The sequence below is a fragment of the Equus asinus genome, chromosome 13 (genome assembly GCF_041296235.1).
Source record: "Equus asinus isolate D_3611 breed Donkey chromosome 13, EquAss-T2T_v2, whole genome shotgun sequence".
Classification (NCBI taxonomy): Eukaryota; Metazoa; Chordata; class Mammalia; order Perissodactyla; family Equidae; genus Equus; species Equus asinus.
This window is the reverse complement of record NC_091802.1, coordinates 42,910,986-42,925,784: the sequence shown is the minus strand read 5'-3', so window position 1 is coordinate 42,925,784 and position 14,799 is coordinate 42,910,986. Positions and strand designations below refer to the sequence as shown.

General features: G+C 57.3%; 2 protein-coding genes across 13 annotated transcripts in view; one reads left to right on the top strand and one right to left on the bottom strand.

Annotated features, from left to right (window-relative positions):
- HDAC5 (histone deacetylase 5) overlaps window positions 1-7,946 on the top strand; it is a 35,117-nt gene extending 27,171 nt beyond the window's left edge. For 6 of the 10 annotated variants that reach the window (XM_014849337.3, XM_014849339.3, XM_014849340.3 and 3 more), the window contains 16 exons: window positions 189-400; window positions 676-969; window positions 1,663-1,828; window positions 2,588-2,721; window positions 3,053-3,173; window positions 3,693-3,742; window positions 3,896-4,003; window positions 4,430-4,485; window positions 4,627-4,714; window positions 5,682-5,801; window positions 6,057-6,154; window positions 6,329-6,447; window positions 6,952-7,085; window positions 7,352-7,436; window positions 7,575-7,740; window positions 7,821-7,946. In XM_014849337.3, coding sequence (XP_014704823.1) covers window positions 189-400; window positions 676-969; window positions 1,663-1,828; window positions 2,588-2,721; window positions 3,053-3,173; window positions 3,693-3,742; window positions 3,896-4,003; window positions 4,430-4,485; window positions 4,627-4,714; window positions 5,682-5,801; window positions 6,057-6,154; window positions 6,329-6,447; window positions 6,952-7,085; window positions 7,352-7,436; window positions 7,575-7,740; window positions 7,821-7,860 — 1,991 coding nt within the window. In that variant the 3' untranslated portion in view covers window positions 7,861-7,946. The remainder of the gene's footprint in view (window positions 1-188; window positions 401-675; window positions 970-1,662; window positions 1,829-2,587; window positions 2,722-3,052; window positions 3,174-3,692; window positions 3,743-3,895; window positions 4,004-4,429; window positions 4,486-4,626; window positions 4,715-5,681; window positions 5,802-6,056; window positions 6,155-6,328; window positions 6,448-6,951; window positions 7,086-7,351; window positions 7,437-7,574; window positions 7,741-7,820) is intronic. The other 4 variants (XR_011493864.1, XR_011493865.1, XR_011493863.1 and 1 more) reach the window with 1 other exon arrangement.
- Window positions 7,947-9,756: 1,810 nt separating this feature from the next.
- G6PC3 (glucose-6-phosphatase catalytic subunit 3) lies at window positions 9,757-14,759 on the bottom strand. 3 transcript variants are annotated; one of them, XM_070483334.1, is made up of 7 exons: window positions 14,238-14,700; window positions 11,960-12,066; window positions 11,465-11,555; window positions 11,149-11,267; window positions 10,812-10,953; window positions 10,451-10,589; window positions 9,757-9,816 (listed from the first exon to the last, which is right to left on the bottom strand). In XM_070483334.1, the coding sequence occupies exons 1-7, from the start codon at window positions 14,453-14,455 to the stop codon at window positions 9,772-9,774; spliced, it is 861 nt and encodes a 286-aa protein (XP_070339435.1). In that variant the 5' UTR covers window positions 14,456-14,700; the 3' UTR covers window positions 9,757-9,771. The 3 variants fall into 3 exon arrangements, with proteins under 3 accessions (XP_070339435.1, XP_044600700.1, XP_070339436.1); XM_044744765.2 differs by lacking the exon at window positions 9,757-9,816 and having other exon boundaries at window positions 9,929-10,589; window positions 14,238-14,759; XM_070483335.1 differs by lacking the exons at window positions 9,757-9,816; window positions 11,149-11,267 and having other exon boundaries at window positions 9,929-10,589.
- Window positions 14,760-14,799: the final 40 nt, after the last annotated feature.

The following is a 14,799-nucleotide window of genomic DNA, read 5'->3' as shown; positions in this document are numbered from 1 at the left end:
TGTGAAACGGTTCAGTTGTGGGGAGGAGGAAGAATGAGGGTCAGGTTTGGGGGCAGGATGTTCCAAGCCCCTCCAAGGTTTTCCTGAGTGTGTAGGTGGTGGTGTTCTAGGAGGGGAGAGTCTCAGGGTGGGATGGGGGTGCCTTGTGCCCCAACAATGATGGTTACTCCCTTCTCCTCACCCCACAGTGCCACTTCACGGGCAGTCCCCGCTGGTGACAGGTGAACGCGTGGCCACCAGCATGCGGACAGTGGGCAAGCTCCCGCGGCACCGGCCCTTGAGCCGCACTCAGTCCTCGCCGCTACCCCAGAGCCCCCAGGCCCTGCAGCAGCTGGTCATGCAGCAGCAGCACCAGCAGTTCCTGGAGAAGCAGAAGCAGCAGCAGCTGCAGCTGGGCAAGGTGAGCTGGGAGAAGCGAGTGTCCAGGGCTGTGCCGGGGGCAGGGTGCAGGAGGGCACCAGGCTGGCAGAGGGGAGTGGGGGCTGATACCTTAGGCCACTCTCTGGGCTGCATTTGATGGGAAGAGCCACCTTACCTTTTTCTAATTCACATAGAAGCTCTGGGTGGGCTGGGCGGCTGCCAGGGAGAGGGGAGGGAAGGATAAGACCTTCCGGGCCTCAGGCTGCACAGCTGCTCCCCTTCCCAGCTCATGTGCCCCCTCCGCTGTGCTTCCAGATCCTCACTAAGACTGGGGAGCTGCCACGGCAGCCCACCACCCACCCTGAGGAGACAGAAGAGGAGCTGACGGAGCAGCAGGAGGCCTTGCTGGGGGAGGGAGCCTTGACCATACCCCGAGAAGGGTCCACGGAGAGTGAGAGCACGCAGGAAGACCTGGAGGAGGAAGAGGAGGAGGAGGAAGATGAGGAGGAGGAGGAGGAGGAGGACTGCATCCAGGTCAAGGATGAGGAGGGCGAGAGTGGCGCTGAGGAGGGGCCCGACTTGGAGGAGTCCAGTGCTGGTTACAAAAAGGTGCCCCCTCCACCCCAGCCCCTGATCACCACCCCTCTGTCCCCCTGCTCCTTTGCACGCTTGCCTTCCCTCTCCCTAGTCTACGGTTTCCAGGCTGTGCAGGAGCAGCTTTTCTGAAGAGAGCAGAAGGGGAGGAGGATAGAGACAAGGGGCTGTGGAAGGGAGGGAGCTGTCTGTGCCCCAGTCTGCCAGTCCCTCCCTGCATCTGTGACTGCCCCCGCCTGTCTGCTTGTGTGTGTGTGTGTGTGTGTGCGCGCCCGCCTGTGTGTATCTGCGTTTCTGCCTGCGTAGGGCTGGTTGTGCGTCGGTCTCTGCATGCTTGTGCGCGTGTGTACACACCCGCCCCCACTGTTACTACAGTCTGCCCTGCACCTAGCACATACTCCATTCATTGCGGACATAACCGAGCCCTCAGGGCCTGACTCATCCCGCCCCCTCCCACGCCCCCATCCCTCCCAGCCTCTTACCTCAATGCTACTCTGGCATGACTCATCACGTCCCCCCATCCCTCCCTATCTCCTCAGAGAGGGAGATGGTAAAGGCTAGAGTGTCTCCTGTCCCTGGAGGGAGGAGGTGGGGAAGGAGGAGGTTTGGAAGAGTAGGGCTGGATTGGGGCCTCCCTGGAGGCCCCAGGGCACCCCTCCTCACTTCTCTCTCACGCTAAGCCTCAGCACCCACTCTCCTCCTTCCCAGGTGTTCTCAGATGTCCAGCAGCTGCAGCCGCTGCAGGTGTACCAGGCACCCCTCAGCCTGGCCACTGTGCCCCACCAGGCCCTGGGCCGCACCCAGTCCTCACCTGCTGCCCCTGGGGGCATGAAGAGCCCCCCAGACCAGCCCACCAAGCACCTCTTCACCACAGGTGAGCCCCACTACCGCCGGCTGTCTGTCCACCACGTGCCAGGGGCCTGTGCATGACATCCAGCCTTGTGGGCATTGTGAAGAGCTGTAGCCCCTACCCTGAAGGGACTGCTAGGGCCCCTCAAAGCTCCACGAAGGGAGAGAAAACAGGCCTTTGTTCTCTCCCTGTGTACCACAGCCACCGTTGGTAGTGGTGGCAGCCTCTACCCCACTGAGAGGGTGGTGAGTGCCCTGTCCCTACCCACTGGGACAGCATCTTTTTCAGAGCCCCCACCCACCACCGCTGAGAGAGCCACCTGATTCTGTGCCATCACCGCACAAGTCCTGGAGCACTGAGTGGAGCGAGCCCACTGTCCCACTTGGGTCCTGCCCTTCTAGCTTCCCCTCTTTCTCCCCGTGAGGTCAAGAATGAGGCCTAAGTCCATTCCAGAAAGCTCTTCGGTGTGAAGCTGCCCCATGAGAGCTCTGAGGGGGCACAGATGCCTGAGGATGGTCCTATCTCACCAGTGGGATGTAGGGGGAACAGCACATAGGGGCGGTGACGGGAGGTGGGGAAGGAGGAGGTGTGGTGAGAGGGGAACAGTGTGGGGGCATGGTGGGCAGAGATCAAAACTGTCGAGGGCAGCCTGGCTGAGGCCTGAGGAGTAGGGAGGCATCTGACAGGCAGTAAAGGAGGAAAGGCATGTCAGGAGAAGAGAAGAGGGGCAGACTGTGACAAGGCCCAGAGCAGTGCTGGCTGACAGGTGTGTCTCTGGCCCAGGTGTGGTCTACGATACCTTCATGCTCAAGCACCAGTGCATGTGTGGGAACACACATGTGCACCCTGAGCACGCCGGCCGGATTCAGAGCATCTGGTCCAGGCTGCAGGAGACAGGCCTGCTTAGCAAGTGCGAGGTAAGGGGAGCCCTTCCTTCCTCCAGCCCCCAACTCCAACCCAGCCAAAGCCTTTGCATCTCCCCTGTTGGTGAAGCCTCTCTCTGTGTCTCTTCCTCATCCTCTCTTCAACTCCAACCTCAGGGCCAGTCCCCCCAGCCACCTTCCGGTTCCACCTCTTGCAGCCTGTGTTCCCCAGCTCAATGGTCCCCAGGTCACTGGAGAGGGTCCTGGACTGGAGTCCCAGGGGGCCAGAAAGTGGCTCCATGTGGGGCAGAGAGGGTGTGGGCATCAAGGAGAACTGGACCTCCAGTGCCACCCCTCACTGGCCTCTCCTGCTCTCCCCTGGCAGCGGATCCGGGGTCGCAAAGCCACGTTGGATGAGATCCAGACTGTGCACTCCGAATACCACACCCTGCTCTATGGGACCAGCCCCCTCAACCGACAGAAGCTGGACAGCAAGAAGCTGCTCGGTGAGAGCTGACGGGCTGGTGGGCAGGGCATGGGCCAGGCCTTGTCCACTGCCTAGGTGGGATAGGGGTAGGTGGGATAGTTCAGAAGACTGCTCGGTCAGGGTAGACAAGTGGGTCCCAATGGGCACAGGTCATCCCTGTGGCAGAGGTGGCACAGTGGCCACGTTGCATACCTCCAGGGCGTGCCATTCACATAGACTACAACATGAACAGAACGTGCTGGTAGGGTGCATTGCAGGAGGATGGAAGGTGACGGGTCAGGCTTGGTGATGGGGGAACAGTTTGCTCTTCTCCTTACCGATCGTTCCCCTTTCTCCCTGCCATCTGCCCCAGGGATAGGATGTCTCCCTAGAATAGGGGACAGACATCTCCCAACCGGTGTGGGCTGCAGAAACCTTTCCTGTGCTTGGGTTTGGCCACCTTTTTCTATGACTGAGCTCACTGCCCTCTGCAGACCCCACCCTGCAGCCCTGGCAGTCGAGGCAACCTCCAGAGTAGCCCTGTCCCTCTTCTCTGCAGGCCCCATCAGCCAGAAGATGTACGCCATGCTGCCTTGTGGGGGCATCGGGGTGAGTAGGGCACCTGCCAGTGGAGATGGGAGGGTGGCTCTTCCAGCTCTGGCCCTTCTCTTCTCGCTGCTGGTCTGCTATCCAGGTGCCCACCCCCATTCTTGCCCTCCCCCTGCAGGGGGCACGCTGAAGCCTGCTCTCCTGCTCCCGCAGGTGGACAGTGACACCGTGTGGAACGAGATGCACTCCTCCAGTGCTGTGCGCATGGCGGTGGGCTGCCTGGTGGAGCTGGCTTTCAAGGTGGCGGCTGGAGAGCTCAAGGTGAGTGCGTGCTGGGAGACTCAGCACAACTTGGCTTGGTCCTGCATCCTCAGGAGTGCAAGATGGGGGCAGCTTTGGCTTTCCCATCAGTATGGCACTGTCCTTTGCAACCTCAACTCTCAGGTGCCAGAGTTGGGAGGAAGTGACAGCTCTAGGACCAGCTAGGGGGTGAGGGGTATAGAGGGACCAACAAAGAGGCATTAATGTCTGGTGCTCTCATGGGTATCCTGAGCCAGAGATGGTGTCTGCTTGCCCATGTTGGCCCATAGCGGGCGTTCCTAAAGATGTGTGGGATATATATTTCTGATCTGTGTTCCCTTCCTTGCCTGGCTTATGCTTCTCTCCTTCTGTGTGTCCACCCACTCTGTGGCCACCTTGCCTGCCTGTCTGTCTCTTATCTCTGTCCCTCTGTCTGCACCTCTTCAGAATGGATTTGCCATCATCCGACCCCCAGGACACCATGCTGAGGAATCCACAGCCATGTGAGTGCCACCCCAGCCCTGTAGTAGACCTGCTGCCCTCACCCCTCCTCCCTCTCAGCTGAGCTGATGCGGTATCTTTTGCTCATGGAGTGAACATCTGCTAAGGCTGACCTCATGCCATTTTCTCCCCCCACCTCCCAGGGGATTCTGCTTCTTCAACTCTGTAGCCATCACAACCAAACTCCTGCAACAGAAGCTGAACGTGGGCAAGGTTCTCATCGTAGACTGGGTAGGCAGTGCGCTGGTGGGGCCAGGGTCAGCCTTCAGGAAGCGCCCCCCCCCCCCCGCCCCTCTTCCTCAGGTGCCCCTGTTGGAGCTAGGCCTAATGACTAACCTTATACCTTCCTGCTGGAGCATTAGCCCAGCCCTCACATTCCCATAGGGCTCCCTGTTCAGTAGGGGAGACTCAAAAAGTGGTTTTAGCCCCTGGTCCTTCTTGGCCCCCACCTTGCAGCCTCAAGCAACTGAAGGGACTTCCTCCTTTGAACAGCAGAGACTGCTACTACCATTGCTAGAGCCACTCTTGAGTGGGGGCTGACCATGTGCCAGGCCATGGTGCTGTTCACGGCCACCTCACATAATAAGAACTGGATGTCCATTTCTATAAATGGAGACACTGAGCTGTTGGGTGACTTACCCAACCAAGGCTGCTTAGGTTGGGATGTTGGCACTGTGTTTCAGATCAGGCCTTTTGGTCCTCACACTTCTGCTCTTGCTCCTGCGTGGTGCTTCTCAAACCCTACCTCTCATGGCAGAGGGAAAGGCACCCACTACTCCCTGTGAGCCAAGGAAGTAGCCAGGAGCAATCCTCAGCAAGGATGAAATCTCTCTGAAGGCCAGCTTTGGCTTAAAAATTCATGTAAATGTTGGAGTCTTCTTCAGAGTGTACCTGTCTGCTTTCACTTCCTTACTAGCCTTATGTTGCCCCCTACACTGTTGAGTAGAATGGGCTCCTGGGGAGATTCGCCACATTTGTCCCATGGCTTTGTCTCTTCCCTGCGAGATGCCACGTCCTGGGCCACAGACCCTGGTTAGAGAAGCATGGAGTTGACACTGTTGTGAACGAACACAGATACCTGTAGCTAGTGGTGGGCTGTACCCAAAGAGCTCACTGTAGGTGGGGTGAGGCAAGTAGACTTTTGACCTTTGGGCCAGAGCCTGGGTCATTTCCCTGATGCTTACACCTTCCCCACTAGGATATTCACCATGGCAATGGTACCCAGCAAGCGTTCTACAATGACCCCTCTGTGCTCTACATCTCCCTGCATCGCTATGACAATGGGAACTTCTTTCCAGGCTCTGGGGCTCCTGAAGAGGTACAGCTCCTGGGCTGAAATGTGGGGCTCCTTGGGGAGGTAGCAGAATGGGACCTGGCAGGGAGCCATGGAGGCCCATGGTGGTGCTGGGACGTGGGGAGTCTTGAGCTCCTAGTGGGAGGACCACGCCAGCCATCTGCCCCTCCAGGCTTAGCAGAGGTCAATAGAGTGAGGGCTGGAGGCAGGGCAGAGGGTGGGGGCAATGTCTGGGATCCCCAGGCAGTGAGAATAACCCCTCCCCCACCATGCTGCCAGGTTGGCGGTGGGCCAGGCGTGGGGTACAATGTGAACGTGGCATGGACGGGAGGTGTGGACCCCCCCATCGGAGACGTGGAGTACCTAACGGCCTTCAGGTGGGGACTGAGAAGGGCCAAGGGAGGGGTGGGAACCCTGGGGCCCTGTTGTGGGAGGGACAGAAGGCACTCAGTTCGGTGTGGGTGGAGGGGGTTGTCTCTTGGGGGGACACAGAGTGGGGCCAGGCCTTGCCCAGCCACCGACTAGGGTCAGCTTGGGCCCTCCCTTTGCAGGACAGTGGTGATGCCCATTGCCCACGAATTCTCACCTGACGTGGTCCTAGTCTCTGCCGGGTTTGATGCTGTTGAGGGACACCTGTCTCCGCTGGGTGGCTACTCTGTCACCGCCAGATGTGAGCCTGCTGGGGGATTGAGGGAGGCTGTGAAATAGTGAGGATGGGGTTGAGTCGGGGCATGGAGCAGGAATAGATGGATATTACAGAGGTTGGGAGGAGGTGAGCTGGGGGCAGGTCCAAGACTTGGAATCATCCTAGCAGCACCCATCCCGCCACCCTGGCCTTGAGGGCCAGGCAGGTGGGAGGTGGGGTATCAGAGGGTGTATGTCTTCCCAGAGGCGTAAGGATGGAGCTTGTGGATCCCTCTTATTTCGGTGGTGCTCCTTGTAAGACATGTAATTAGAATTTTTTATCCAGTCTTTTATGTTTGGTCTTTAATGGAACATTTAGTCCACTGACATTGAATTTTATTATGGACACATATATTTGGGTTTAAATCTACCATCTTATGTTGTGTTCTTTGTCCCACCTCTTGTATTTCTTTTTCTCTTCTTTCTTATTTTCTCTTGAATTGATTTTTTTTTTTTTTACTATTTCATTTCCCTTCACCCATCCCTAAAGGTTTTGGCCACTTGACCAGGCAGCTGATGACACTGGCAGGGGGCCGGGTGGTCCTGGCCCTGGAGGGAGGCCACGACTTGACCGCCATCTGTGATGCCTCTGAGGCCTGCGTCTCAGCTCTGCTCAGCGTGGAGGTGATTGGTGCAGGGAGGGGTTGGGGGAGGTGGGCCTGTAGGCCAGGGGCTGAGGGACCAGGAGGGAGGGCCTCTTCCTTGGGTCAAGCAGCACCGAGGGCCTTTGGGAAGGTTTTCCTGGGTCATAAGGACAGCTGGTGGCCAGGGAGGGCTTTCTGAGTTGGGGTTCCTCCTGTCATGGGAGATGTCTGGGACTGAGCGGGGTCATGAGAGGGGCAGGCCCTGCCACTCACTCACCATCCTAAACCTTTTCTTTCTCCTACTAGCTGCAGCCCTTGGACGAGGCAATCTTGCAGCAAAAGCCCAACATCAATGCAGTGGCCACACTAGAGAAAGTCATCGAGATCCAGAGTGCGTCGGGGACAGGCAGAGGGGCTCAGACCTCGGCTTGCTAAGGGGTGGGGAGGAGCTTGTGGGTACACCAGGGCTGGGGATATACATGTGGGGGTTTCTGCCCTCTCTGACCCCCTGTCCACCCCTCGTCCACAGGCAAACACTGGAGCTGTGTGCAGAGGTTTGCCGCTGGTCTGGGCCGTTCCCTGCGGGAGGCCCAGGCAGGTGAGACAGAGGAGGCTGAGACTGTGAGCGCCATGGCCTTGCTGTCGGTGGGGGCTGAGCAGGCCCAGGCTGCTGCAGCCCGGGAGCACAGCCCCAGGTAAGGTTCCCCCCACCTCTTTGCCCTTGCCCAAGCTGGTACTCCCTACTCAGTGCCCCTCCCTGTGCTTGTCCCCACAGGCCAGCAGAGGAGCCCATGGAGCAGGAGCCTGCCCTGTGACGCCCTGGCCCCAATTCCCTCTGGGCTACATCATTGTGATTTTGTTTATTTTTTCTATTAAAAACAAAAAGTCACACATTCAACAACGTGTGCTGTGTGGGTCTCTCAGCCTTGCCCCTCCTGCTCCTCTAAGCTGCCTCAGGCCCCCCACCTCCCCCGCGGACTGTGGCCCACATCTCAGCTCTAGGAGTTTGCTCCCTCTATAGGGCGTGGGGGTGCCCTTTCCAGCCCCTTCCCCATGTTGTATCCCACACCCACTTTCCTGCATTCTGTCCTTTTCCCCCTGGAAGCCTGGGCCAGCTCAAGGTGGGCATGGGGGCCAAGATAGTACCTTCCGGTTCTGAGTGAGGAGGAAACAGTAAGTCCGGTGCCTTGGCTTCAGCTGACTTGGGGGGAAATGCCTTAATTTCACCCTCCTCCCCTCTCCAGCCTCAGGGGAGGATCCAGAGGGTCCCTCTACACTCTAAGATGTAGATGTAGAGTGGAGGGGAGGTGGGCTCCCGCCCTGCAATGCCCCACCCTTTTCCCCTTCTGTTGTCCTCACCATCTCTGCACAGGCTCCTTTCTCCTCCTCCTTTCTCCTGGCCTCAGCACCAAGGGGAAGGCTGTCCCCTAGGACATGGGCCTGAGGTCTGGGGGCAGGGCTGTCTTGCCTCACACTCCTCAGGGCCTACTTCCCCTTCCCAGGAGCTGGAGGGGGTGAAAGTGTATGGGGAGGGATGGGGCTGGACTCCTGGGTTCTGAGGGACCAGGAGGAGCCACAGAAACAGGCCTGCTCTCTCCCTTACTCTACTGGCCTCCTTGCCTTCTGCTAGCACAGCCTGGGGAGGGGGAGAAGGTGGTCCCTGCAGGGGGGCTCCAGGCTGGTGAGAGCCCCCCTGCTGTTCAGGACCAGATTTCCCCAGCCATCCAGCATGCTGCGAGTAGAAGGGTCAGTGGCCTCCCTCCCTCCTGAGGCCTTTTGCTTTGAAGCCTGGGGGTGGTGAGAGTGGGGTTTTAGAAGGGGTAGGACTAGAACCCAGGAGTCTGCCCTCAGCTGTAGCTTCCCTTTCTCCTGGGCTTCCTTTGCTGGCCACCAGCCCAAGGGAGCTAAGACCAGGAGGGGGCTGGGCACCACCCTTTCTTCCCTAGGAGCCCAGCCTAGCCCTCTGTTTCCAGGGTTGGGGGCCTACAAGGCTTCTAGGGAATGCTGTCCAGCCTATAGGAAACCAAAGATGGGAAGCGGCTCCTAGGGGGCCAACTTCCTCCCTCCTCCTTCCCAACACCACGTATACTTTCTTTCCTCCCATCCCCAGGGCCCCACCAATCTGTTTACATATTTATTATCCTAACGGGGGCCTGAGCAGGGTTGAGGGAGCCAGGTGAGGGGCAGGAGTCCCACCACCATCGGTTCATTGTGTGCTTGTGTCTTGTGTGTTGTTAGTGTATTCTAGATCCTCCTGGGGGATGGGGATGGGGCTGGGCCCAGTGTACCAGGCTTCCCCATGCTGAACCCAGCTCCAGGCCCCTCACCCTCCCTTTCCCCATGGCTGGTCTGGTTCTCATGTAAACCCACTCCTTGCTTTGTCTCCCTGGATATGGATTTCAGTTAAGTATTTTGTAACCCGTTACACTGTGTGTCCTTGTATAAATAAACTTGTTTCTGGCAGTGCCTTCTGGAGCCAATGTCTCTGTTCTTCGGGCTCCCAAATGGAGTAGAGGTTCTCATTCTCCCTCCTGGACAAAAAACTGCTCTTTTCTCCAGCCCCTGGACCAGCCAATTTAGGAAACGAGAGACTAGGGTGGGAGGGGGTGGGATCTCTGTCCCGTAGGTGAAAGATATGGTTTCACTGAATATAGCCACAGCACCTCAAGGGACCTTTTGTGTGGCCGAGGTGGTGATGCTGGGGAGGGGGCCCAGGCTTGAAGGTCTCAAGTGAGTTTACAGCTCTCCCGTTTCCTTTTGATTCCTTGCCTCTGTGGAAACAGGGTTGGGAGGTTCAGAACAGGCGGCCTGGCCATGGTTCCACTTGCACACGTGCAGGCAAATTCAGTGGAGATGTGCGCACAGGCAAGAGAGGAATCCAGAAATGTTCAAGGGCTTTATTGAGGCTGCTCTGAGCCCCTCACAGTGTTGCAGGAACCCACTGGTCTTGCTGTTGCCTTTGCTCTTTGGGGACTTGGGAGGGAAGGCAGGAGGAGGACTAGCCTTTCTGCAAGACACATGGCCCTTCTTTGGGGCTAAGACCATGTGGTGGGAGAAGTGGGAAATTCAAGATGAACAGGGACTGTTGGGGGCTCGAAGGGGATGGGCTGCCTCCTGGACTGGAGATCATGGAGTGTTGCTTTTGTGGGAGGGAAAGTGGCAAATAGGAGGCACCTGAAGTCAGGAAGAGCGGATGGGTGGTGCTTCCTGGGCACTGAACATGTGCACCACCCAGGGCACGAGGGCCAGGACCAGGCATGGCCAGAGGGTATACTTGAGAAAGTTGACGATGTAGAAGATGCTGATCTGAGGGGTGTAGCCCAGCCAGTCCAGGGGGCCCAGTAGCCCCATGGCCAGCACAAAGCAAGCTATCTTTTGACCATTTCCCAGGTATGCCCGCCGTACCTGGGCATAGCAGGGAGAGTGCAGGGCGATGCCTAGACCCAGGGCAGACCCTGAGTCACGGCTCAGGGAGGCAAAGGGCCGAGTGTCCACGTGCACCCACTCAGGCCGCTCACACCACTTGGAGGCCAGGCTGATGGACCTGTGGGGAGGAAGAGTCTTTGCTAGGAGAGACATTCCCCTGGAACCTAGCGGGCCAATGGCTCTCAGCCCCTACTCCCATGTTCTTTTCTGACACCAGGAGAGTCTATGTTTATGAACAGGTAATGTGTCCTTTTTTAGCAACAACAAACCAGAGACCCACCAGGCTAGGTACTGAGGCATGAGAGGCCTCAGCCTGCCCAAGCTTCAAAGCAGGACTTACCAAGAAAGATCCAGGCCCAGCGTAAAGAGGGTCCAGTAGATGAGGCTGGTGCCCAGTAAGAGGGCCAGTGAGGTCAACCCATAGAAGCTTAGCTCCCGCTCCATGGGTACCTGGGGAGCCATCAGCCAGCCCAGGACAGCACCTAGGGGAGTTGGGTGACAGCAGCTTCAAGGAGTTTGGGACTATGAATCCTCCGAGTGACAGCACAGCTTGGCAAGAGAACAGACTGAGACATAAGGGGGGCCTTGGGGTGGGCTGTACAACAGGAAGATCCTAGACTGGTCCTCCCACTGCGAACGGCACCCTGAGGGCCCACCCTGTTGTCCCAGTTGCTCACCAGTTATTAGGCCAGCCAACACCTGGTGAGGAAAATGTGCTAAGAGGAAGACCCGGGACAGGCCAACCGCCAGTAGGAAGGTGATATAAGCCAAGCTAGGTATCATCCTCACCCAGCGGCTAAAAAGAAGAGAGGCAAATGATTCAGGGGGCGTCCATACACAGCTTGGCTTCCCTCAGAACCCAAATACTTTGTGGTTTGACCAACTGCCCCAGGGTCCCCAGAACTTCAGCTCCCAGGATGCCCTGCTGCTGGGTCTTTTGGGTCCAGGGTGCCATCACCCCTGCTCCCATTGGTGGGCAATGCCAAGGTGTACCTGTGGGTCCGAGTGGCCATCTGGGAAGAGATGGCCGTCATTATGGGCCAGAGGGCTGCTCCTGTGATCATGCAGTGTCCAGAAGGGCTGCCTGTGGGGGATCCAGAAGCTTGTGGTAAGAAGATGAAGGTGAAACCTATGTGCCCCTGGTGATCTCAACACAGCAGCATCCCCCTGGCTGAGAAGAGAGCCTTCCCCCAGCACTGGTCCATAGCTCCCTCTGCCCTGAGCCGCCTTCACCCCAACCTGAGGCCACTGCTCTCTCGTAGCACTGCTTCTGCTACAATCTGTGTCTCTTGGCTGTACTTTAAACAAAGTGGGCAGCTGGCACACTGGCCTGGGTGCTCTCCTCCCAGAATTCAACTTCGTCTTCCTGGGGTTTCTTTGTTCCCTGGGCCAGTCACTGAGAGGCTGGGCCACCCTGGCTGAAAAGTACTCTGAAACCCTCAACTGGACCCTAAGCATGCTAGGAAAGGGAGGTTTGAGGCTTCTCACCTGGACCAGTTTCACAAGAAGAGGGGAACTGGTGAACCTGGGCTGGGGCCTGGCTATAGTACCCAGACTCATGGACCCACCAAAAGGGCCTGTCTCCAAACAGAAGCCTAGAAGACAACAGATGCAAGATGACATTAGGCACACACACAGGCAGGGGAACAGAAGAGGGGCAGAAAGACACCTGGGTGTACTCTGGGGGACCTGCAGGGTGGAGTCTTGGGATGCCCAAGGGAGGGAGTCCAAGTCTGGGCCATTACCTTCCCATGGCTTTTTACCTTGGAACAGAAGAAAACACACTATTTTTTAAAAAGTGATAAGCAGGGAAGAGATTGTGGTGGGTGTGTGTGTATGCTCTGGGATGCTCAGAAGTCCTACTCTTACCCTTCTCACTGCAGGGCCAGCTCTGCTCTTCTCATCCACAGAGAGCCCAGGACCTGGCTCTCTCCTCCCCTCCCTCCCAGACCCTCACTGAGGCTCTTGCTCTCCCCTCTCTCCATTTCCCAAATTCCAGCCCAAGTTACCTGTGCCTGAATTACTTAGGTAAGGCTCTCATGTCTGAAAATGGAAGTAGGATATGGAGAGAAGAGGCAGAGAAAGGCTAAGAAGAACAAAAAATTCAAAATCCCCTGCCCTAGCAGGTGCTTGGCTGGACCCCAGGAAGCCACACACTGAAGAGGCTGCTGTGGCCAGAGACAGAAAAGGTGGGAGAGCAGAAGAGACACTGGCATGAAGCCAAGTGCTGGGGAGGGAGGTACAGAAGGGCCTTGCCCTTCTCTGCCCAAAACGGAGCCTTGTTCACACAGCAGGTGCTCAAAGGATACTTAGAAAATGGGGGCTTTGGGGCTGGCCCGGTGGCGCAGCGGTTAAGTGCACACTTTGGTGGCCCGGGGTTCGCTGGTTCAGATCCCGGGTGTGGACATGGCACCGCTTGGCAAAGCCATGCTGTGGTAGGCGTCCCACATATAAAGTAGAGGAAGATGGGCATGGATGTTAGCTCAGGGCCAGGCTTCCTCAGCAAAAAAGAGGAGGATTGGCAGCTGATGTTAGCTCAGGGATAATCTTCCTCAAAAAAAAAAAAAAAAGAAAATGGGGGCTTTGACATGTGGGGGGCATTAAGAGTGTTTACCCAGGGGGGTGGCTGACTCTTAGGCGAACAGGACTAGAGAGGGAGACGTATACAGACTGAGGGAGGAGAGAGCACAAAGCAAAGGGCAATTAGGCAAGAAGGAAATGATTAGACAACCGCTTTTCCCTTTACAGTACGCATGAACCCTTGCAGAGAAGAGTGGAAGGGAAGGTAACTCCAAATTCATTTTTTCAGCAAGTCATTCCAGCCGATTCAAGTGTCTCCTATGAACCTCCCTTCCCTCTCCCAGGCTGGGGATCTGGCAACAGAGGCAGGGGGCGGAGGGCAGCTGTATGCCCAGTGGGAGCTCCCTTCTGCACCCAAGAGAGAACAGGGGGCACAAAGAGATAAGCCCCAAGGTCCCCACCCACTTGCCTGAGATTCCTGGCTTCTAAGTCTGAGGGAAGAGCCTACTAGTGAACGAAGGGCAAAAGGAAGAACAGAAAGTATTCCTTGGAAGGCAATGCTTTAGCCCAGTGCTTTTCAAACTTTACCTGCACACGAATCACTTGGGGGGTTCCTTGTTAAAATGCAGATTCTGATTCAGTACCTCTGGCCTGGGATTCTGCATTTCCAGCAAGTTTTCAAGCGCTCCCTGCACTGCTGGTCATAGTCCCGGGGACCACACCTTAATTTGCAAGCTTTCTCTGTCCTTAGCAGCTAGGGTGAAGCCCAGCACAAAGCATGCTTCTTAGAAACTACGTCAAATAAATGAATGAATAGATGAGTGAAAAAGTGAGTTGAGAAGCAGGACTTTCTGCTACTTAAGTCACCATAGATGCTTGTTAAAATACAGATTCCCAGCCCTTCTTCTGGAGTTTCTAAATCTACGTCTGAGGCGGGATGGAGTATTTGCATTTTAAACATGCCCCTTAGGTGATTTCTCTGATCAGTCCCGTTTGAGAGAAACTGGTCTAACGAGTAGGATGAGGAGTCTCTGAGGTCTGAGTCAAAGATGCACAAAGATGCTCAAAGGCTTGAAAAGTCAGGGGCTACGGGGTAGGGGTGGAGAGGTCTTAAGGCCACGGGTTCACTGGGAGGGGAGGGGAATCCAGGCCTCTGAGGCACTTGCTGAGAGAGATCAGGTTTTGCACAGGACTCAGGGTCCTTAGGGGTGGGTGGCCAGACTGCCGGAAGGCTTCGCTGTCTCACCATTTGAAGACGAGGTTGAGCCACTCGGCGATGAGGCTGATCCAGAGCACCGCGATGCCAACGCGGCGAGAGGCGTAGTAGGCCGCGGGGAAGTAGAACAGAAAGAGGCTCTTGGGATCGCCGAGAAAGTTGACCCAGAGCCACACGTTCTCCAACCAGGGCAGCTGGTTCTGCAGCGCCTCGGCCACTGCGATGCCCGCGCTCATCGCGGACTCCATGGCGATCCCGGGGCCGGCCAAGCCGCCTTTGCTCTAGGACGGAAGCCGAGCAGTCCCGGCGACAAGGAGGCAGCCAACCGCCGCCCTCCAAAGCCCACCTTTCCGAGCCCCAGGCCCCGCCCCGTCCCCAGCGACCGGTGCAAGCCCTGCCCCTAACCCGCCCCCGACCGGCCCAGGCTCGCGCGAGCCGGGCCTCCGGCGGGTACCGTTTCCTCCTGCGCTCTTCCCCGGCCTTCCTCTCTACTGGGCAGCGCAGGGGACAAACGTTTGCGAAGGCGTTTCCACAGAGCCCCACGTGGCCGCTGTTGCCGGCACGTGGGCATCCTGCGTAGAGGCGACTCCCG